At 43.8% G+C, this 24195-nt stretch overlaps 1 protein-coding gene across 3 annotated transcripts in view; it reads left to right on the top strand.

Moving 5' to 3' along the window:
• Nucleotides 1-24195, top strand: part of RNF8 (ring finger protein 8) — a 42325-nt gene that overhangs the window by 10488 nt on the left and 7642 nt on the right. For 2 of the 3 annotated variants that reach the window (XR_002731726.2, XM_023212698.1), the window contains exons 3-7: nucleotides 4160-4894; nucleotides 7156-7218; nucleotides 10607-10696; nucleotides 12885-12992; nucleotides 16896-17100. Coding sequence is in view for 2 of the 3 variants with exons in the window: in XM_023212698.1 (XP_023068466.1) it covers nucleotides 4160-4894; nucleotides 7156-7218; nucleotides 10607-10696; nucleotides 12885-12992; nucleotides 16896-17100 (1201 nt within the window). In the remaining variant the exon portion in view is untranslated. The remainder of the gene's footprint in view (nucleotides 1-4159; nucleotides 4895-7155; nucleotides 7219-10606; nucleotides 10697-12884; nucleotides 12993-16895; nucleotides 17101-24195) is intronic. The other variant, XM_023212700.1, reaches the window with a different exon arrangement.

Genomic DNA, 24195 nt, shown 5'->3' with positions numbered 1-24195 from the left:
AAGCATGCAGAATAACTGGAACTCCTCAACATTCAAGTGTGAATATAAAATGGTACCTCCACTTTGAAAAACTGGTGGTTTCTAAGAGTCAAATATATACGTGTCCAGTTATCCTATTTCTAGGTATTTACCCAAGATTAATGAAAGCTTATGTTCTCACAGAAACTTGTATGTGAATGTTTCTAGTGGCTTTTTTTAATTTATTTTTTTGAGATGGAGTTTCGCTGTTTTCGCCCAGGCTGGAGTACAATGGCGCGATCTCGGCTCCCCAAAACCTCCACCTCCCGGGTTCAAGCCATTCTCCTGCCTCAGCCTCCCGAGTAGCTGGGATTACAGGTGTGCAGCACCACGCCCAACTAATTTTTGTATTTTTAGTTGAGTTGGGGTTTCGCCATGTTGGCCAGGCTGGTCTTGAACTCCTGACCTCAGGTGATCCACCCGCCTCGGCTTCCCAAAGTGCTAGGATTACAGGCGTGAGCCACCACACCCCGCCTGTAGTGGCTTTATTAATATTCATCAAAAACTGGAAAAAAACAACTAGGGAATGGATAAACTGTGCTCCACCCGTACTACCTTCAGTATTACTCAGCAATAAAATATAACTGCTGATAATGCAACAGCGTGGATGAATCTCAGAGGCATTACACTAAGTGAAAGAAGCAAGACTCAAAAGTGTAGATAATAAGATTCCATTTGTATTGCATTCTGGGAAAGGGAAGAGAACAGATAAGTAGTTGCCTGGGAATGCGGGAAAGGTTGACTACCAAGGGGCACTGTATAGTGATATAGTTACACAACTGTATGTGTTGGTATATAAATGTGACTTTTAAAATACTGATACTTAGTTCCTATCTCAGACCAGTTAACTCACTCTGAAGGTGAAACCCAGGCACTGCTCTTTGTTTTAAACCTTCCCAGGTGGTTTTACTGTATAGCCAGGGTTGAGAACCACTGAGCTACATAAATTATCTAAAGCACTCCAAGAAAACATTGCCTTTTGGTTTTGAGTTTCCACTTTCCTCAATAAACTGTTTAAAAGCAGCTGGACAGAGATTGAGCATCTAGTGAAGTCATTCCTGTCTAAGCGGATGTGCATTATCCCACCTTTTTCTCATTGGTGGCTAAGAGACATCAGGCAGACCTGGGTATTGTTTTCTGCTGCTAGCATTGTTCAAGTGGGTAGTTACGAAAACCAACATCGCCGGGCGTGGTGGCTCACGCCTGTAATCCCAGCACTTTGGGAGGCCGAGGCAGGCGGATCACGAGGTCAGGAGATCGAGACCATCCTGGCTAACCCGGTGAAACCCTGTCTCTACTAAAAACGCAAAAAAAATTAGCCGGGCGCGGCGGCGGGCGCCTGTAGTCCCAGCTACTCGGGAGGCTGAGGCAGGAGAATGGCGTGAACCCGGGAGGTGCAGCTTGCAGTGAGCCAAGATTGCGCCACTGCACTCCAGCCTGGACGACTGAGTGAGACTCTGTCTCAAAAAAAAAAAAAAAAAGAAAGAAAGAAAACCTACATCAAGAAAGCCCTGAACAGAGCATGATTACTTAAACCATTGTATTTGAGATCATCTCCAGCAGTACTTGATTGTTCTTCTACAGCCATGGGACGTTTGTCCTTTTCTGGTCACCTTACATGAACAGAGCTGACTCAGGGCTTTGGTTTAAATTATACCACTAGATGTCACCAAGAAGTGATGAATGGGTAAATATACAAGGATTCAAGGACAAAATGTGATGGAAGAATTTTGAGTTTACTTTCCAGCTTCTAAAAGGGCTCTGAAGGCAATGGGTTAATGTAGAGGATCTAATGGAGGGCTGCAACATATTGTGAAAATTTGTCCCAGCTTCTGAGGGATTCTTATTCTCTTTAGCTGTGGGCTGCTTCTGTAATCTTATTTATTTATTTTACCTTATCTTAGCTTTGGAGACTTTCCTTAAATTTCTGTGCTTTGGCACTAGGTGGCCTTCTGTGTCTTATTACTTTTTCTGATACCTTTTTCCTGCATATAATCTAAAATTGACTGTCCTGCTCTAAAATTGTTCTCAGATAGATTGTTCTGGCTCCATCCCTCTTGTTTGTTGTTTCTCATATGTTGTTTCAAAATTCAGTAAAACTTATCACTCCTCATAGTTTCTCAGGCTGTATAGAAAGGGTGTGAGGAGGTTTCCTAGATGAACCAGGTTAGACCCGATGCACAGTGGGTTAAGACTAATCTTTCTGTATGTATCTATGCCAGTCTTTTCTTTCTGTATAAACCAAGTAATAGAAGATAAAACTGGAAACAAGAGCCTAATGCCAAACCAGAGCTGAGATCTGATCTCTACTTGCCCTTTACCCTCCGTGCCTTGTGGTCAAGCCCTCTGTCCCTCATATTTGTATTGACTGGGGATTTTTTTCTAGCTGAAAGTAGGCAGCTGTAGTTGCCAGTGTAAATATAAATCTTGGTCCCAATTCAGAAGTGAGCATCATCTCTGGCCTATCCCCTGAACTTAAGTCCTTAATATGGGTTAAAATGCTCACCAGTATATTTCAACTCTGAATCTTGCCTTTGTTTCAAGTCTATTTTAGGACCTATCATCTCCATTTAGCATCCCTTAGCTATTCCAGCTGCACATGATATTCCTTTGCATTTGTAGGCTATGCCATGTAATCCCATATTTACTTATTTGTGCCTTTGTGTTGTCTTTTCCACAGTCAGCTGCTGAAAGTTTTCATGTCTTTTCCACTCAATATATTTACCTTGCATGACATTGAGCATAGAATTGAAATGATTGTTGATGAATCAGTTGAACCAAGGCATAGTAATAGTAGTGAACGCTTATGTAACATGATGCCCAGGCACTGTCTAAATAATTGCCATATGTTATCTCATTAAATCCACACAGACCCCATGAGGGGAGACTTATTTTCCTCCATTTTATTGATGCAGTAACTGGACCATAAAGAGGTCAAGAAACCTGGCCAAAATCACCCAGCTGCTAAGCGATAGAGCCACATTACAAACCCAGGCAGTCTCACTCCAGAATCTGTGCTCTTAACCTCGATACTATGACTTCTTTAAAACCATAAAAGTTTATTTTATTTTATTTATTTTGGAGATAAGAGTCTCGCTCTGTCACCCAGACTGGAGTGCAGTGACACGATCTCGGCTCACAGCATCCTCCGCCTCCTGGGTTCTAGCGATTCTCATGCCTTGGCCTCCCAAGTAGCTGGGATTACAGGCACCCACCACACCTGGCTAATTTTTGTATTTTTAGTAGAGAGGGTGTTTCACTGTGTTGGCCAGGGTGGTCTTGAACTCCTGGCCTCAAGTGATCCACACACCTCGGCCTCTCAAAGTGCTGAGATTACAGATATAAGCCACCACTCCCAGACAGTAAATATTTCTTAAGCATTTATTCTATGTGAGTCATTGTGCTAAGTGATTCACATGCATTATCTTATTCATTCCTCACAGGAACAGTATGAGGTAGGTACTGTACTATCCCTATTCTGCATACAAAACAGGCATGGAGAGGTTAAGTGAATTGTCAGATGCCATGCAGACTACGAACCCGCATCTGAGTCCAGAGCTCCAGCTCTTATCCATTATCCTGTATTGCCCATATATCCCTGTTGGTATTAAGTGGCTCAGATCCTATCTGCCATTTGACCCCAGTACCGGATTTAGTACTCTCTTTTTTTTTATTTATGTGTGCGTGCTTGTTTACCAGTGTGTTAAGGAACCACATCCAGAGATAGCATTTGAACCTACTTCATGGACCTCACCCTTAACTACTGCTTTCTTCACTAATAACATTTTTTTCTAGTTTTGGGACGTTGCTGCAGTTTAGGTCAATAGGAGCTAGCCAATTTCAGTTTCCTTTAATGCTATTCCATGTGTTTGAGTAAATTATCCACCAATAATAAGGTGATTCCTGCCTGTTAATATGGCAGTTCTCTGTGGAAGCATGAATGTGAAATATAGGTAAAAAGCCAAAGCACTGCTTAACGAATGCTGTTTCTAGGGATGGTAGTTTATGAATCTTTCTTTTCTATTTGTTATCAAGAGTTTTCCTTCTGAAAAGGCAGAAGGTTTTACAGCAGCAGGAGAGAGATTCCATTAAGAAGACGAAAATCACGAAGCTTATTTCTTCTGTCTTTCACTTTCCCCAGAGTCTAAATGGTGTTTGGCTGAACAGAGCACGTCTGGAACCTTTAAGGGTCTATTCCATTCATCAGGGAGACTACATCCAACTTGGAGTGCCTCTGGAAAATAAGGAGAATGCAGAGTATGAATATGAAGTTACTGAAGAAGACTGGGAGACAATATATCCTTGTCTTTCCCCAAAGAATGACCAGATGATAGAAAAAAATAAGGAATTGAGAACTAAAAGGAAATTCAGTTTGGATCAATTAGGAGGTCTTGAAGCTGAAGGCCCCTCAAATTTGAAATCCAAAATAAATAAAGTGTCTTATGAATCTGGTCAGTCAGTGAAATCACAGGGGAAAGGTGAAGTGGCCAGTACACCCTCTGAAAATTTGGATCCTAAGTTGACTGCCCTTGAGCCAAGTAAGAAGACCACAGGGGCTCCCATTTACCCTGGCTTCCCCATAGTCACAGAGGTTCATCATGAGCAGAAAGCCTCAAACTCTTCATCTCAGAGAAGCTTACAGATGTTTAAGGTGACCATGTCCAGGATTCTGAGGCTGAAAATACAGATGCAAGAAAAACATGAAGCCGTTATGAATGTGAAAAAGCAGACCCAAACAGGGAACTCAAAGAAAATTGTGCAAATGGAGCGGGAACTGCAGGACTTACAGTCCCAGCTGTGTGCAGAGCAGGCGCAGCAGCAGGCAAGAGTGGAGCAACTAGAGAAGACTTTCCAGGAAGAGGAACAGCATCTTGAGGTACCACACAGAAGGGAAGGGCAAGAGTGGTCTTCAGGAGTAGGGCAGGCACTTCTTGAGCCTCTGGCCAGAGTTCTCAGTTTCTGGGCACCAAAGACAAGAAATGGAATGGGAACAGTAAACTTTTGAGATCAGGGAAGGAGATTGAGTAGAGGGTTAAGGCTTCAGCATGCTGATGAGATCAAGAGCCAGAGATGGAGTGCCAAGATAGGGTAAAGTGACCAGCAGAGCCAACCAGGACATAACTTATCTCAGGATGCAAAGCTGAGGCAACTCAGAACCAACATGAATTCAGGGGGAAGTTAGGTGAAGGTCAAGATGCCACAAAACCACAGTATAGTCCAATTAAATCATTGGTTGTCTTCAAGACTTACCTATCTTTGCTCTGTGGCCAAGGCCAAATCACTTAGTCCCAGGGCAAGTACAGGTCAGCTGGTTCCTCTGCCCTTGTACCTGACAGTTTGTTAGCTATAAAGGTTAGTTAACTCTGTAGCTAACCCAGGAGGTGAGAGGCTAAAAAGGCAGAAAATGTTTTTGTTTCTACTTTGAGCAGCCAGCATGTGATGGGACAGATGCACCATGACTGCATTGTTGGGTTGAATGATAAACCACCTTCCACAGTGCTTATAGTAGGAAGGTAAAATAATGACTGTCTTAGCTGTGTAAAGGTAAGACCAAATGTGTTTCCATCCCTGAGTCATTTGCTTCGATGACAAACTCTTGCACAAAGCTTTAGGCTAGAGCAGATCCTGTCCCTGCTCAAAATGTCATTTCCTATCTGGCAGGAACCACACATTTTACTCCCACCCAGTTGCTCAGATAATATTGAATGTCAAGAATTCCCTATTGTTGACTTAGAACTCACACGGACCAGTCACAACTAAAGTGAATAAACTTTTTTGTTTGGGTTGCTCAGGGTAAGGAACAACCAGAGGTAGTGTTGGCTTATTTCTGAGCAATTTATAAATTTCATTCTGATCTCTGCCATCCCCTTGAACTGGTAGTATTAGCAAAAGCCATGGATTAAATAGGTCTTTTGAGAGTATACACTGCTTGCTTGCGTGTACCTTTTTGCTTCCCTTATCCAGCCTAGACTAGTTCTTGAAATTAGTAGAGGGTGGTTTATGTCTATGTGTTTAGTATATCACACCTTCACTAGGACAGAACTCTCTGTAAAGGCTAATATGTTCAGGAACAAGTTACTGTTGATTAATATTTGTGGCTGCTCTGGACATGCCTCAAGGTATAGCTGCAAAATCTTTTTTTTGAACCAAAATGTTAAAGGCAAAAGGATCAGTTTGGATAATTTCTCTGGGTATGAGTAGGTCGTGTACATATTGCTCATAGTGAAATGTATCTAGTCCCTTGTTTATCAGCTGCATCTCCCTCTGCCCACCAAGCCCTAGGGATTTATCCTACCCCCTACTACTTGTTAGAGGCTCATTAAACCCTTGCTGCTTCACACTTTTTTTTTTTTAAGTACTCAAATTGCCTGGTACTAGGGAATTCTGGCAGTTATAAAGATGCTTAACAAATGGTTTTTGCCATTAAGGAATTTGTCTTGTTGAGGAGGCAAGAGGTATCATACACATGATATAATCAGAGAATAGTTTTCAGTCAATATAGTAAATTAAAGAACAATTTTAAGTTGGCATATTAAATGGGTAGGTAATTCTTAAGGACAGAAGGGCCCAGAAGTTCTTTTGGAAGGTGCTGGATAAAATAGGTTAATGATAACCTGGAAAGCTTCCACATTGGAGGGGGCCAATGAGGAAATACAAGCTCAGGGAAGGAGAGAGGAAGAGCAGTATATAAACTGAAGTGTAAAGACTCAGAATGAGAGACAAGGTGGCCAGAGTAGAGGGAAAAGAAGCATGCTAGATGTTGTGAGTGCCAGCATTGGGTAATACATCTGAGTTTATAGTTATTTGGGGGCTCAGAAGTTCTCAGTTTACATCCTTTTGGGAATCATGGCTTAGTCCGTGAAGGAGGCTTGGACTGTTAGGCCATAGTATTTCCAGAATAATCCAATTGGTGTCTTAAAGCTTACAGTCCTGAAGTGTGCAGTATTTGAGCAGATAACTCTGCTCAAATTCTTTACTGCCAACAGCTTGAAGTAAAACAGGAGATTTTCTACCTGCTCCCTCACCCCTGTTGTTTCCAGATGCTCACACTAGCTGGTCTGCTCTGCTTGTTGCTGGATTGTGTTCCTTTTTTCTTTTCCCTGCAGAGAAACCTTCCATTTTGTTTTGGCTTTGCAGGGTTTGGAGATAGCACAAGGAGAAGAGGACCTGAAGCAACAGCTGGCCCAGGCTCTGCAGGAGGTAACTTTGCCATAGTACTAAGATTATAGTGGGCTGTGGAGTGGGGAGCAACCAGGCATCACATGACCATTGACTGCCTCTGCTGCTTAGCGCATACCTCTTTGGCATCTCCAGTCTGTAAACAGAGCAGGTTGCAGCTGCTCACACCATCAGATCAGAGATTTGGAGCCTTACAAACATGCCAGAACTCAGCATGAAAACTTAGATTTTCATCTGATCTGAAGTTGCTCTGGTGAAGATGGAATGGAACGTTAGCAGTTAAGAGGCTCTCTGGGGAAGTGGCTCCACTTCCAGAAAGGTGAGGGCAGCAGAGGGAAAATGTGAGATATGACTTGGCCACCAGGCCCATGAAGGCCTCTGTTACCACAATGTCCCTGAGCTGTAGCCAACCAGAAACAATTCGAGAATGTTCCAGTTAAGCATTTTAGGCCAGGTTGAGAGTGTGCAGTTTAACAATCAACAAAACATATCAATATATTGAAAAAGTAAAGCTCAACAGGACTAAAATTCTCCTAAAAGATTACCTGTAATTTATTTAATTTAACCTGACTACTCTCATTTGATTATTTTTTTGTGTGCTCTTTTGCATCTTTAAAACCTACTTTGTCTTCTACCTTTTATGTATTATGATTAGTAGTTCCATTTAGTCAGGATGGTTCAGATCTCACTGGAGAGAATGAGCAAATCGCATAGGAATTTGTTCAGGGGAATTTATTCTTTTATCGTAAACCTACTTCGCAACCTTACAGTGCTAACAGTCATATTGTATTGTAAGCACGACAGGGTGCCTACCTTGATCTCCTTGAAGGTTGCACAAACAGCTTTGGAAAGAATTAGATGAAAATTAATTCAATCTTTTTAGAATTTTATTTTTTGAGCTTGTTTATTTTCTAGGGTGGGAGAGTAGACGTGTTTCCCATTTGGAGCATTATTAAGTTAATATTCAGACATTGTTTTGAAATTGAAAAAGAATGTGGTTCTGCTAGTTGGAAATTGCTGAGGGATCACTGAGTATCCTGCACCCTCTCCTGAGACAGGAAAGCACACTATCATTTTGCGTGGGATACTTGGCCATGGATTTATTAGCTTAAAATGTGATACTTTTCGACCAGGCACGGTGGCTCAAGCCTGTAATCCTAGCACTTTGGGAGGCCGAGGCAGGTGGATCACCAGAGGTAGGGAGTTCAAGACCAGCCTGACCCACATGGAAAAACCCCGTCTCTACTAAAAATGCAAAATTAGCTGGGCGTGGTGATGCATGCCTGTAATCCCAGCTACTTAGGAGGCTGAGGCAGGAGAATCGCTTGAACCCAGGAGGTGGAGGTTGTAGTGGGCCGAGATGGTGCCATTGCACTCCAGCCTGGGCAATAAGACTCCATCTCAAAAAAAAAAAAGTGATACTTTTAGGTCATGGTTCTATACCATCATGCCTGCGGGACGTGCCACTCATGCGGTGGTGGTTTTTTGTTCCACTATGCTGATCCTTTTGAAAGCTGTTCTTTATAGTTTATTAAAAAGCTGCTTTTATAATGGTGTTTTATAACTGATTTTCTGTTTAAATCACATAATACCTTCCTCTCCAATCTCCAAGAAACAACCACATCTTTTTCAACCCAGTGATTCATAAGTTCTCAGGGAATTTGACTATAGTTAGAAATGGGTCCAGACCTTCTTCACTGCCCTAAGCAGTCTGCTGGTCTTTGAGTGGAAAAGAAAATAAAAAGATGCATTTATATACGGCTCAAGAAACTTCTCTGACTGCTTTTCATACCTATTATTTTATTTTCTTATCAACACTGAGGTAGGAGGGAGCACCTATTTTCCCATTTCCTTTTATTTTTATTTTCATTTTGAGACAGCATCTTGTTCTGTCACCCAGGCTGGAGTACAGTGGTGCAATCTCAGCTCACTGCAGCCTCCACCTCCTGGGCTCAAGTGATCCTCCCACTGCAGCCTCCTGAGTAGCTGGAACCATAGGCGCGTGCCAGCATTCCCAACAAATTTTTTGTGTTTTAGGTAGAGATGGGGTTTCACCATGTTGCCCAGGCTGGTCTCAAACTCCTGAGCTCAAGTGATCTACCCAGCACAGCCTCCCAAAGTGCTGGGATTACAGGTATTATGAGCCACCATGCCTGGCTGTATTTTCCCATTTTATAGATGAGAACGTTAAAATGCACATATCTCATTAGTAAGTCAAGTTGAAGACCCAGGCCTTCTGATATAACTGCTTTTTTTTTTTTTTTTGTCAGGAGATCACACATTTTAAAATTTGGTTCTTGAATAATATCTTTTCAAAAATACTTACCTTTACTCCACCTTCTTTTAAAAAGAATTTGAGGTGAGATTCTAAAGTATAAGCTATACTTAAGCATGAGAGTGCTCATAAATTATGTTTCATGTATGTGGAACCTCTTGACATTCAGCATAGGCATTTAGTCACAATGAATGAGCTGTTAGCTCCTGGGTGTGCCTTCTTCCAGAAGACACTGGCAGGGTTCAGGCAGCATTATCTTATGAGCATGTAGTGTGTGATTTGTAGAATAAATAGGTTAAAGTTTTTTTATTTCAATAAAAATGAGTATCTAATTTCGCTGATTCCCATTTCCTCCTGATTATTTCATAAAAGCCGCTTCTAGTTCTGAATAGCTTGTAATTACTTACTAGTTCTTTTTTTTTTTTTTTTTTTTCCCCCCCGAGACGGAGTCTTGCTCTTGTCGCCCAGGCTGGAGTGCAGTGGCCGGATCTCAGCTCACTGCAAGCTCCACCTCCCGGGTTCATGCCATTCTCCTGCCTCAGCCTCCCGAGTAGCTGGGACTACAGGCGCCCGCCACCTCGCCCAGCTAGTTTTTTGTATTTTTTTTAGTAGAGACGGGGTTTCACCATGTTAGTCAGGATTGTCTCGATCTCCTGACCTTGTGATCTGCCCGTCTCAGCCTCCCAAAGTGCTGGGATTACAGGCTTGAGCCACCGCGCCCTACTTACTAGTTCTTAAATCGGCCTACTTACTAGTTCTTAAATACTGTTCCCACAATCACTTGCATGGCTTAAAAAAAAAAAGCACATATCTGGGCTCCAAGCCAAACCTATAGAAGCAGACTCTGGGACGCAGTGAAAGTTCTTCAGTTGACATGGATGGCCACCAATGATGGGTTAGTGTTAGAGGCCCCGGTGCATTTGGTGGCCTCCTTCCCTAACTGCCCTCTCCCCTGAAAAAAAGCAGCAGGTAGGTAACATAGCCCAATGGAATAAAGGTATTATTTTGAAATTGCCATTTTATCGATCCCTGAACCAAAGTCACTAACTAGAGGGAGAGAACAGGCATGTTTGTGGCTAAAAGGAAGGTTGCATTGTAGTTCATCCTGAGTATGTATCTGCTATGTTTTTGCAGCATTGGGCTCTAATGGAAGAGCTAAATCGCAGCAAGAAGGACTTTGAAGCAATCATTCAAGCCAAGAACAAAGAATTAGAGCAGACCAAGGTACTGGAAAGAAGATGGAAGTTTAGAATTTGGTTAGTGCATGCAACTCAGCATTTTCAACAGTGTAAGAGTTGCTATGGAGAATGAGAGAAATTATGGCTGCTCCTTGCCTCTGGGGAAATAATCTATAAGATTATAGAGGTCTATAGAAGGTTCTGCCTGTCAGACAAGATCTATTTCCTTCCCTTGTTCAGAAGCAAAATGCTGGGAATAAGGCACTTGCATCCTGCATTCTAGTCCTTTGTCTATGGTGGGTACTCCTTCAGGATGTGTCACTGATACAGACTGAGGAATATTGTAGTCAAGAAATAGTTCCTCCTGAACCATGTAATTTGAATTACATAAAGTAAAGTGAATTACTTAATACAATTCCTTCCTATGTCAAATCAGGAGAACTCTTGAATTAGGGGTTATAAACTTAAATGCCCACCAGGGCCAGACTGGTAATCCAAGTGAGTGAAGTGGCCTGAATGTGAGAACACAGTAGGGAGCTGTGTGGGCTATGGTTCATTGGATGGGGTATTTGCCCACACCCCCATCCCAGGAGGCAATTCTTCTCTGCTCAGCCAATTGTTGCCATCCAGAAGTGCAGGCCCAGTGTTGTCAGATCTTCTGATTTTTCCACAGCAGATGAAAGTCCAAATGTTTAAGTGAAATATCCCAAATTTTAAATATTGGCACCAACTTCAGCTTTTTGTGTGTGTTTTCTTTAATGTGAAGGCCAAATTAAACAAGTCTGCAGGGTGGATCCAGTCCACAGGCCACCAATTTGCAACCTCTGACCTGAAATTAATACCTGAATCTGACTGCATCTCTCATCCCACCCTCTCCATGTACAGACCTAGAGCTGAAGGAGGGACTTTAGTTGGTTTGATTTCCTGTTTAAATCACATAATACCTTCCTCTCCCACCTCCAAGAAACTACCACATCTTTTTAAACCCAGTGATTCTTAAGTTCTCAGGGAATTTGACTATAGTTAAGGGGGTCCAGACTTTCTTCACTGCCCTAAGCAGTCTGCCAGTCTTTGCTTTGATTGGAAAAGAAAACAAAAAGATGAAAAATGAGCCAGCCACTCAAATATACCTCAAATGGCCTATCCTGTCCCCCTTAGGGGCTCTTAATGCTTTCTGTTTTGGGGGTGAATAAATGTCTGCTTCAAGAGAGCATACCTAGGATCCTCCTTAAAAAGTATGTCCACACTCTTGGGGAAAGCCGGGGAGATGGTACTGCAGGCCTCTGCAGGAGTGGGAAGTGGCAAGTATCATAGAGCATGGAGCCTGAAGGTAATTCAAGAGGTCTTTCTCCAGCCTTCTGCCTCCAGAGGTGTGCCTTACTTTATAGAAAAGGCAGCTGCAAAGAACACTTTAACTTTATAACTAATTCAAGTTTCCTGCCTCTCTGGACTATTCATGCCTCTTTTCTTGTCCAGTGAGTTTTTAATTGTTTGGGATGATCTTATGTAACATCTGAACTATGGCTTGCTATAAACTACTTAATGTCCCATCTGGTTTTGGGTGGTTGGTGTGGTTAGTATACCACCTGCATTTTTCTCATTTGACTAATTTTGGGGAAGGAGACAGAAGCTGCAATGCAAATACTGAAAAAGTGGTGTTTTAGTCCATTCAGGCTACTACAAAAAAGACCCATAAACTGCATAGCTTACAAACAACAGAACTTTATTTCTCACAGTACTGGAGGTTGGGAAATCCAAGATCAAGATACTGGCATATTTGGTGTCTGGTGAGGGCTATCTTCTGATTCATAGATAGAGTCTTGCTATGTCCCTACATGGTGGAAGGGGCACACGAGCTCTCCTTGGGCCCCTTTTATAAAGGCCACTAACCCCATTTATGAGCATGGAGCCCTCATGACCTATTCACCTCCCAAAGGCCCCACGTCTTAATACCATCACATTTGAAGTAAGTGTCAACATGGGAATTTGGGAGGAAACACAAACATTCACACCATAGCAAGTAGGGAGAGGAAAGAAAGGAGGTTAGTGCTCTGTATTAGAAAACAATTATTAACAATAACCCTTAGGGGAAGTGTTCTATTCTTAATGTTGCTACACCAGAATGAATCATTCATTAAGACTGAATCCTCTTCTAAATAATTAACCCTGCTCCCTGTCCCCTTTTGCATTTTTGTTGGTTCTCTGAGTGACAGGTAGGATTGTGTGTCTTGCAGGAAGAGAAGGAGAAGGTGCAAGCACAGAAGGAAGAAGTTCTCAGCCACATGAATGATGTGCTAGAGAATGAGCTCCAATGTATTATTTGTTCAGAATACTTCATTGAGGTAATGAAGTTGCTCACCCCTTCTTTTGCTCACCCCTTCTTTTTTTTTTTTTTTTGAGAGAGAGTCTCACTCTGTCACCCAGGCTGGAGTGCCGTGCTGCGATCTTGGCTCACTGCAACCCCCACTTCCCGGGCTCAAGCAGTTCTTGTGCCTCAGCCTCCTGAGTAGCTGGGATTACAGGCACATGCCACCACCCCTGGCTAAGTTTTAGTATTTTTAGTAGACATGGGGTTTTGCCATGTTGGCCAGGCTGGTCTCGAATTCCTGACCTCAGGTGATCTGCCCACCTCGGCCTCCCAAAGTGCTGGGATTACAGGTGTGAGTCACCGCACCTGGCCGACCCCTTCTTATTCTCCCAACCCTGAATGGAGCCTGGGCTATACAGCCTGCTTCTACTATAGGGGAACATTCTGAAGAGATTTTCTTCCAGGAACTTAAAACTATTTGATTTCAAAGTGACCTCTAGAGATGACCATTTCTCATTTGTTTTTATAATCTTCTTTCCCTTCACTGTCCTTTTTTGGCATTTCATCTGTTCTTAAATGTTTATTTGGTATGATTAACATTTTTAGCTGCAGTGAAGCCTTTATCTCTTTGTTGTTGAGGGGAAAACAGGGCCAAATTAGATTTTGGAAGTATCAGAATAAAGCTGCTCAGTAAAAGCTATTCTTTCTTTACTCTGAATGGGCCCAATGTTGAGAATATGCTTATAGTGCAGCCTTTTAAACGAGGGGGTAAACGCCATTAAAATGTGGTCACTTTGGGAATTCAGGGCCCAAGCTGAGTATATTTCAGGGACTCTGAGGCTCCTTATGGAAACTTGAAACCTCTACTATTTGTTAGCCTATCATATTTTTGCACTGACTTATTTATTTAACAAATTCTGCCATTTGTGACCAGTTCACCTTAGACCACAAGTGTTAAACTCAAGTTGCTAAATGACAGTGCTTTTCAGACTCCTTTAAAAAGAAGGCCAGGCGCAGTGGCTCACACCTGTAATCCCAGCATTTTGGGAGGCCAAGTGCAGAAGGATCACTTGAGGTAAGGAGTTTGAGACCAGACTGGCCAACATGGTGAAATCCCATCTCTACTAAAAATACAAAAATCAGCCAGGCATGGTGGTGTGTGCATGTAGTCCCAGCTAGTCGGGAGGCTGAGGCAGGAGAATCACTTCAATTTGGGAGGTAGAGGCTACAGTGAGCCAAGATCACACCATTGTACTCCAGCCTGGGCAACAGAGCAAGGCAGAAGAAAAAGAAGGCTGAGGCAAGAGAATGGCATGAACCTGGGAGGTGGAGCTTGCAGTGAGCCGAGATCGCGCCTCTGCACTCCAGCCTGGGCGACAGAGCGAGACTCCGTCCCAAAAAAAAAAAAAAAGAAAAAGAAAAAAAAATGTAGGCAGGGTGCAATGGCTCATGCCTATAATCCGAGCACTTTGGGAGGCCAAGGTGGGCGGATCACCTGAGGTCAAGAGTTCAAGATCAGCCTGGTCAACATGGCAAAACCCCATCTCTACTAAAAGTACAAAAATTAGCTGGGCATGGTGGTATGTACCTGTAATCCCAGCTACTCAGGAGGCTGAGGCAGGAGAATTGCTTGAACCCAGGGGGCGGAGGTTGCAGTGAAGTGATATCGCACCACTGCACTCCAGCCTGGGTGACAGAGTGAGACTCCGTCTCAAAAAAAAAAAAAAAAAAAAAAAGCGCATATACACACAGCTTTCTTTTCTCAGGTGATCTTTAGGGAGGTTGGGTCTGTTAGCCTCTTGAAAAACCTCTCTTGGGCAGACCTTTTTCTTTTGCTCTGGGTCCACTTAGACTTCAGATCATAACTTCCCCCATAATTTCTAGTCATCTGATTCTCTACTTTGGAGAAGCTCTGTGTTGTTCTGACAAGGCTTATGGACTCTAGAAGAGGAAGACAAGAAACAGGGGTTGAAATAAATGATGAGTTAGCCAACCTGGAGCATCTGTAGAGACATATAAGACATAAACAACTTGACCTGTGTTTTGTTTACAGAATACTATCTTATCTACTTTACTGGTTACCTCTTAAAATCAGTCTCAGAAATATGTTTTATTTAATTAATTTATTTATTTTTGAGACAGAGTCTCACCGTGTCGCTCAGGCTGGATTGCAATGGTGTGATCTTGGCCCACTGCAACCTCCACCTCCTGGATTCAAGTGATCCTGCCTCAGCCTCCCGAGTAGCTGGGACTACAGGCACCCACCACCATACCTGGCTAATTTTTTTATATTTTTAGTAGAGATGGGATTTCATCACGTTGGCCAGGCGGTCTCGAACTCCTGACCTCAGGTGATCTGCCCACCTCAGCCTCCCAAAGTGCTGGGATACAGTAAGCCTCAGATGATTCATTTTTATCACATAGGTTTTCAGTACTGTTTATGAGAGCTTGTCTTATATAATAAACACAATGTTTCCTAGCTTCTGTGCTCAACTTGGCATTTGAAAAATACGTAATATCAGTGTTATTTTGCACTGTTATCCTAAGAGCAGGAATGAGCACTTTTGAGCATAAGATACAAGAGCCTTGTATCTTAGGAGATGTGCATAAACAAAAGTAACAAAGAGAAAGGTTTGTATTATCCAGAGTGAAAAGGGCTCTGGCAGAAATTGACCAGAGGGATTACTCAGAGGAGCCCCACAAATACAGGCTTCTTTTTGCTTTCTCTCTTCATTGGCACGTTTACTTAGATATTCAGGCATTGTCAATAAACCCATTATATTTTTACTTTTTTAGTTTCTTTTTTTTGCCCAGCATTTTTAGTTGCCTTCTATATTATTTTACTTTTTCAGTTTTAGAGATGATATCTTATATAATTCTCTGTACTGAAAATTTAGTATGTGTTTCCTTTCATATGTTAATTAGCAAGACATAAATTTGTTTTTCTTTTTGAAAAATTTGTTTTACAAAAGCATCAGATTGGTGAAAACTAGTAATATTTATTGTTTGTTTTTGTTTGTTAGTTTTTTTCAGACAATGTCTCACTCTGTCGCCCACGCTAGAGTACAGTGATGCCGTCATGGCTCACTGCAGTTTCTAGCTCGCGGGCTGAAGTGATCCTCCCACCCCAGCCTCCTGAGTAGCTGGGACTACAGACTGTGCCACCATGCCCGGCTATTTTTTTTTTTTTTTTTTTGTAGAGATGGGATTTCACCATGTTTCAGGCTGGTCTTGAATTCCTGGCTCAAGCAGTCCACCTTCTTCAGCTCCCGAAGTGCTAGGATTACAGGTGTAAGCATTCACACACTTATTAGTCCTACTCATATCCAGTAACATTTTGTTTGCAAGGTGGCCAGCCCACACTGGGAGCGTGGTCTCAGTTGGTGGACTGAAACAGACAAATCCCTTAACTTTGAGAAAATAAAAGAATTGTCTAACATAAAGCTCAAAATTTCCCAACCCTAAGAACGATTTTTTTTTTTTTTTTTAAAGACAGTCTCCCTCTGTCACTCAGGCCAGACTGCACTGGCGTGATTTTTGTCTCACTGCAACCTCCACCTCCTGGGTTCAAGAAATTCTCATGTCTCAGCCACCTGAGTAGCTGGGATTAGAGGTGTGCACCACCATGACTGGCTAATTTTCATATTTTTAGTAGAGACGAGGTTTTACCATGTTGTCCAGGCTGGTCTCGAACTCCTGACCTCAGGTGACCCACCCACCTCGGCCTTCCAGAGTGCCGGGATTATAGGCATGAGCCATCACGCCTGGCCCAACCCCAAGAATGATTCTGATACTCTTTGTAAGCCCTCAAGATGGGATTGTGGTTGATTTTCCATTTGGCCTTTGAAATTCACTCCTGGCCTAACTTTGAGATCAGAAGCATCCTGAGAAAGTAAGCATGAAAGTTCTGATATGTGTGTTCACATTCCTGTTGTAGGCTGTCACCTTGAACTGTGCCCACAGTTTCTGCTCCTACTGTATCAATGAATGGATGAAGCGGAAGATAGAATGCCCCATTTGTCGGAAGGACATTGAGTCCAAAACGTACTCTTTGGTTCTGGACAATTGCATTAATAAAATGGTAAATAATCTGAGCTCAGAAGTGAAAGAACGACGAATTGTTCTCATTAGGGAACGAAAAGGTGAGTGGGTGTGAGAATCCCTACCCCTCAAGAAAGTACTTTTTTACTTCCAAACTTCAACAAATTTTTTTGGAAAGAGAAAGAGTCAGATAAACAATTCTTCAACTAGGGAAGAGGTGGAATAAATGGGGAGGAGTAAAGGGAGTTAAAGATAATGCATGAGAGGAAGAGTTGAGATAGAATTAACCTCAACTGTTACTTGAGCAGCAGGGAAGTGGGAGGCTAAGTATGTGTGCCTTGGTTGTGGGGGTAAAATAAAGATGTGGTTTTAAAAAACACACACAGACGTTTTGCTGTACCAATCACTAGATGGTGCTGTTGTCAAGACACTTCTGTTGCTGTTCAGGTGTTGAAAAAACCTTGAGTTGAGTATACAGTGAGTTATAAATAGGATAGTAGGGCCAGGAATCTGATGCTGACTTGTAAGCAGCTGTAGTTTGAAACTGGCTCTTGATTGGTCAGCCAGAATGGAGGCAGCAGGCTTGTTGCAGAGGCTGAGCAGGACGTGTGTCTGTGCCTGTTATGCCCAAGGAATACATTCTGACCTGTGGGAGGGCAGGGCGGCCTTTGAAAGTTGGCTCTTTGGAACTGAAGTTTTACCACTTTACTAAGAGCTGTGTGCTACTGGGTTTTGTGCCTAAATTTAAGCCCCCACAGAATTTCACCTCCAAGAGCTACTTGATTCTGGCAGAATCCCATTGTTCTTCCTTTTCACCTCCCATCACTCCATAAGCATTTATAGGAATACTACACTAGGCCTCAGGAGCAAAAGATAAATAAGACATTATCTCATCCCTTACAGCATGAACAGTCTGGTGGAGAAGATAGAAAGGCAAGTAGATAGTGTGATGAGTTCCTTATCAGGGTGCTATGAAACTTCAAAGGAGGGGACACATCTGATTTGGCCTGGGGAGGTGCAGGTATGGGAGAAAGCTTCATCAAGGAAATGACATTTGAAGGAGCCTTAAAGGTTCCCTAGGCAGTTAGCTTTCTAAGCAGAGACAGTAGCACAAGCAAAACACAGGCATGAGAAGCAGTGACCTGCCCTGCCCCAGTTCCCAGTGTGGCCCACACGAGACATAATATTCACATGATGCCAAGGCTTAGAAAGTACCTATGGAGGCTTTGCAAATGTTTTTTCTTCCCTCTTTCCCTTTTTGAGAGGAGCAGTGGTCTGGGAACCCAGATCTGGCCAAGATCAGGTTGTGGCCTTTGAACTGAAGTCTGCTGAATCGGGGGATGGGGTTGGAGGCAGACCTAGGGACACCCATGGGCTTTCTTCGCCCGGTCTACCACCTAAGTTCTTTCCCTGCAATCTAAGCATGGTAAATGGCTTCACAAAACATTAGGGAAAGAAAAGGCTGGGCACGGTGGCTCACACCTCTAATCCCAGCACTTTGGGAGGCCCAGATGGGCGGATCATGAGGTCAGGAGTTCAAGGCCAGCCTGGTCAACATGGTGAAAGCCCATCTCTACTAAAAATACAAAAATTAGCTGGGCGTGGTGGCACACAGCAGTAGTCACAGCTACTTGGGAGGCTGAGGCAAGAGAATCATTTGAACCTGGGAGGCAGAGGTTGCAGTGAGCCGAGATTGCACCACTGCATTCCAGCCTGGACGACAGAGCAAGACTCTGTCTCAAAAAAAAAAAAAAAAAAGGAAAGAAGGGCCTTGGGCCCTGTGTCCTAAGTTTACGTCTGACTCCTATGACACAGAGTTAATTCTGCGGAGTAATAACAGATACCCTTTTTCTCTCCAAAGGCTACAGAGGGTGTCTCTCACTTTTTGGGTAACACTAGAGGGCTACACAGTAAAATGAGTCAGCTTCCCTGTTAAATGCATTGGCTGGGAGCAGTTCTGGCACCCATCTTGGTTTCTGTAGTTATCGCACCGAATGCAGCTTTGAAGTTTTCTCTAGAGACAGACAGGTTTTCTGAGACCTGATTTAGGGAAAGACATGCCAGAGCTATCAACAGCTTCACTGGGTTTAGAGAAAATTCTCAGTTTAAATACCAACCTTCCTTCCATATTCCAGGGCCAATTGAAAGCTGGTTTAATCCCTGCTGCATTGGAATTTTTAAAAAGGACCAAATTTAGGATCTGGGAACTAGGACTGATAAGCTTATAATTGTCAGAGTCCTAACACTGCAGGCCCTGGAGCAGGAATTGCTCTTATCAATTCAGAGGAGACCTGCCTGCCTGTGGCAGCAGGGGGTTGCCCATGCAGACATGCTTGTATTCTGATTTCACCAAGAGCAGCCTCACTTCTAGACCTCCTGGGCTGGTTATTGAAGTTTCATATGTCAGTGGGAGTAGTAGAGTCTCATGACTGATTAGCTATTGATCTCTTGTGTGAGACCAGAGGAGAGGAGGAGGATGGTAACGTTAGGATGCTGGGTCCTGAGTTGGAGATGGATGCTCTGGAGCTAGGACTGATAACAGACTGTCCTGTATCATGAGTCACTGTGGCTCTCTAGGATATTGACATGAGACTTTTTCTGAATGGAAAGGTTTTTTTGAAATCCCCTATAGATGATCTCCCTCTGGAGCTGGTGAGGTGAGAGAGCAGTCTTCTGTCAGCTGCTCCCCTCCCGTTTCTTTCGTTCTCATTCAATGTTAGTTGGTTGACAAGAGTGTTAAAACTCTTATGTTTTGCTTTTCCTAGCAGTTTCTTTGGGTTGTACTGAGAAAATAACAAGCAATGTAGAAATAAAATCTCCTTGGTCCTTTAGAACAGTGATTTTCAACCAAAGGGCTTTTTCAAACTATATTCCTTAGCTGCCTTGCCACTATTTTTTTTTTTTTTTTTTTTTTTTTTTGAGATGGAGTCTTGCCTTGTTGCCCAGGCTGAAAGGCTGAAGTTTAATGGCGCGATTTTGGCTCACTGCAACCTTCCTCTTCCGGGTTTAAGTGATTCTCCTCCCTCAGCCTCCTGGGTAGCTGGGATTACAGGTGCACACCACCATAGCCAGCTGATTTTTGCATTTTTGGTAGAGACGGGGTTTTACTATGTTGGTCAGGCTGGTCTCCAACTCCTGACCTCAGGTGATGTGCCCCGCTCATCCTCTCAAAGTGCTGGGATTACAGGCGTGAGCCACTGCGCCTGGCCCCTTGCTACTATAATAGTGAATTGTGGCTACTAGTTAGAGTGTGCCATGGCCTTCACATGTGTGAGGTGGGGAGAGTCTCCCCCAGTTTGTGAACTATTGTGTAAATCTGTGACACAAAGTCCCCTCCAGAGGTTGGGGGTGTCTGGGAAGATGTATCCAGGTCAGACGACATGGCCTGTATCTCTTGCCAGCTTCCTATAGGCTAAGTAGAGGGTGGTCCCAACACAGGACAGGAGAAACTGGCAAAGCCCAGGCTCTGAAGAGTATCTGTCAGCCCACCTGTAAGGCTTTCGCTGATATTGCCCATCCTCCTTTGCTGAAAGACAGCCTTTTAAAGGGATTTTTGAGGGAGTGGCAGCAGTAATCCTCTCTCTTCCAGAGAGAGTACTTGTTAGCAGGTAATTGTAACCTACTCAGTTCTGTCCCTGGAGAATCAGGGTCATTTGCATGAAGTCAGCATTTCTGCCTGCCTTGTATAAGACAGTGTTTGTCTAAGAGAAAATGGATCGTGGCAAGGTCAGGATGAGGCAGAAGTGTCCACATGCTTGTACTCAAAGAGTATATAACACTGTATTCTTAAGATTTTTTTTTTTTTTTTTTTTTTGAGATGGAGTTTCTCTCTTGTTGCCTAGGCTGGAGTGCAATGGTGCGATCTCAGCTCACCACGACCTCTGCCTTCCGGGTTCAAGCAGTTCTTCTGCCTCAGCCTCCCAAGTAGCTGGGATTACAAGCATGCGCCACCACGCCCGGCTAATTTTGTATTTTTAGTAGAGATAGGGCTTCTGCATGTTAGTCAGGCTGGTCTCGAACTCCCGACCTCAGGTGATCCGCCCACCTCTGCCTCTCAAAGTGCTGGGATTACAGGCATGAGCCACCGCGTCTGGCTCTTAAGATTTTTTTACTTTAAACAATATATGCAGGCCGGGCACTGTGGCTCACAGCTGTAATCCCAGCACTTTGGGAGGCTGAGGGGGGCCAGATCACGAGGTCAGGAGTTTGACACCAGCCTGACCAATATGGTGAAACCCCATCTCTACTAAAAATACAAAAATTAGCTGGGCGTGGTGGTACACACCTGTAATCCCAGCTACTCAGGAGGCTGAGGCAGGAGAGTTGCTTGAACCTGGGAGGCGGAGGTTGCAGTGAGCCAAAATCACACTACTGCACTCCAGCCTGGACAACAGAGCGAGACTTTGTCTCAAAAAAAAAAAAAAAAAAGAAAGAAAAAGTATGCTTTGCAAAATTGTAATGGGATGGAACATTATCAGACTTGTTACTAGAAGCTTTTTAATTTCTCTCTCACCACTTCCCTATTCATCCCCCTTCATTTTTCCTTCTCTTCTTCTTTTGTGACCTAGTATCCTTCCTTGTCATCAAGGTGTGGTTTTTCCTCTGTTGAATTTCTTTCCTTTATCATTCTTTTTTTGTCGTTGTTTTTCTTGAAAAAGGCTGGCGTGCAGTGGCATGATGACAGCTCACTGTAGCCTTGGCCTTCGGGCTCAGGTAATCCTCTTACCTCAGCCTCCCAAGTAGCTGGGGCCACAGGTGCGTGCCACCACACCCAGCTAATATTTTGTACTTTTTGTAGAGATAGGGTTTCACCATGTTGCCCAGGCTGATCTCGAACTCCTGAGCTCAAGCAATCCACCTGCCTCAGCCTCCCAAAGTGCCAGGATTACAGGTGTGAGCCACTGCGCCTGGTCTAATTTTTTTTCCCCCTATCACTCTTATTGACACCTCAGAATACACAGTTTGAAATGACAAGGGCATCATAGGAACTCTTCACCTAGTGAAACTTAGTAGAGGTCTGCTGTGGGATTAATTGGACTGTATGGAGTAGCAACCCAGGAAGTCCTAGAACCTTGAATTCCTTATTGTCTCTGTAATCCTTGTGATTTCCGAATGGTCCTTCCATCTGGAGGTCAAAAGGCTGTTCTCTGACTTCGTGCTCTGTGGTAGAGTGTCTTCTCCCTCTCACCAAAAGCTGCTACCGTCTTGCGGGCACCCAGAAAAGTTTTCACAGTTTAGGAGAGTGGCCTTCCTAGATGCTATTAATCATCTTTCAGTGCACCCTAAATGTATGGAAGATTGAGTTTGAGGGAACCATGCATGCCCCGGTTGAGAGATCCAGGGCTGACTTTGACTGCTGGGCTACTATAGCTTTAAATACACCCTGAGGAGTCCAATGCAGTAGAGTCAGTGACTCCAGTGAGCCCTGCACCATGTTGTACTGAAAGTGAAAATCAGTGCTTGCTGGCCACGGTGGGATCCCATTGCTGCTGGAGGCTGCAGCCCAGCTGTCAGCCCACCAGCCTAGCTTGTCCATCAGGCTTGGAAAAGGGCCTGGAGATGGAACATGAGCAGTTCTGGCCATCTCTGGTGTTTAGCAGGAGACACTTCAGATTGTTCATTGCTATTTCCCACAGTAAAATTTTCTCCTGCCCTTTTTTGATTTTTAGTGATAATACAGTTATTTTGGCCCTCTAAAAAAATGGATCCTCCTTCCCTCCTAACATGTAATTTTATGATTTTTCATACCTACTTCCAGGAATGTCTGTTGTAGGAGACTACCTGTGCAAATACAGAGTAGCATCATTAACCAAAGCAACTTTTCTTTGAGTTTCTTGGTTAACCCTAGATGAGCACTGCGTATTTTTAGAGCAAGCTCAAATAAGTTGATATTGTATGAACTAATCATAGAGAGTGTCTGGTTATACCTCATCAGCTGGATATATATTCTGTCCAACGGCCTACTGCTGTGGTTCTTGATATAACCAGACATGCTCCTCTTCCTGGCTAGGGCTTCTACTTCAATTACTTTCTGTACCCTGGAGAGTTTGGACTGCTTTTATCCTTGTCTCATTAAACTTGAACCAGAACCAACCCCAAAGAAAATCTCTTCCTTGCTTCCTTTCTTCTGGGTCTTTCCTTTTTTTTCCTGTCGCCCAGGCTGAGTGCAGTGGCATGATCTCAGCTTACTTACTGCAAACCTCCACCTCCTGGGCTCAAGCATCCTCCTACCTCAGCCTCCCTAGTAGCTGGGACTACAGGTGTGCACCACCATGCCTGGCTAATTTTTTGTATTTTCTGCAGAGATGGGGTTTCTTTTTTTTTGAGACGGAGTCTTGCTCTGTCCTCCAGGCTGGAGTGCAATGGCGTGATCTTGGCTCACTGCAAGCTCCACCTCCCAGGTTCACGCCATTCTCCTGCCTCAGCCTCCCGAGTAGCTGGGACTACAGGCGCCCACCACCACGCCCGGCTAATTTTTGTTTTGTATTTTTAGTAGAGATGGGGTTTCCCCATGGTCTCGATCTCCTGACCTTGTGATCCACCTGCCTCGGCCTCCCAAAGTGCTGGGATTACAGGCGTGAGCCACCGCGCCCAGCCGAGATGGGGTTTCACTGTGTCGCTTGGGCTGGTCTCGAACTCCTGCGCTCATTTAATCAGCCCTCAGCTTCCCACAGTGCTGGGGTTATAGGCATGAGCCACCATGCCCAGTCCTGGGTCTTTCCTTTTTCTTTTTTTTTTTTTTTGAGACGGAGTCTCGCTCTGTGGCCCAGGCTGGCGTGCAGTGGCCGGATCTCAGCTCACTGCAAGCTCCACCTCCCGGGTTTACACCATTCTCCTGCCTCAGCCTCCTGAGTAGCTGGGACTACAGGCGCCCGCCACCTCGCCCAGCTAGTTTTTTGTATTTTTTAGTAGAGACAGGGTTTCACCGTGTTAGCCAAGATGGTCTCGATCTCCTGACCTCGTGATCCGCCCGTCTCAGCCTCCCAAAGTGCTGGGATTACAGGCTTGAGCCACCGCGCCCGGCCTTTCCTTTTTCTTAGCTCCTACTAAATGCTAAGTACTTGGGGATGAAAGCAAAGAGGGCATGTGCAACCTCTCCCCTCATGGAACTTTTGCTCTAAGTGCAGGCCCTAGGCTCCTTATAGTAAAATCCTACAATATGAGAAATAAAGGGTGCTGAGTCAAGGAAAGTCTTC

Source organism: Piliocolobus tephrosceles, chromosome 5 (assembly GCF_002776525.5).
Source record: "Piliocolobus tephrosceles isolate RC106 chromosome 5, ASM277652v3, whole genome shotgun sequence".
NCBI lineage: Eukaryota > Metazoa > Chordata > Mammalia > Primates > Cercopithecidae > Piliocolobus > Piliocolobus tephrosceles.
Note: the sequence above shows the minus strand (reverse complement) of the source record. Positions and strands in the feature narration are given on the sequence as shown.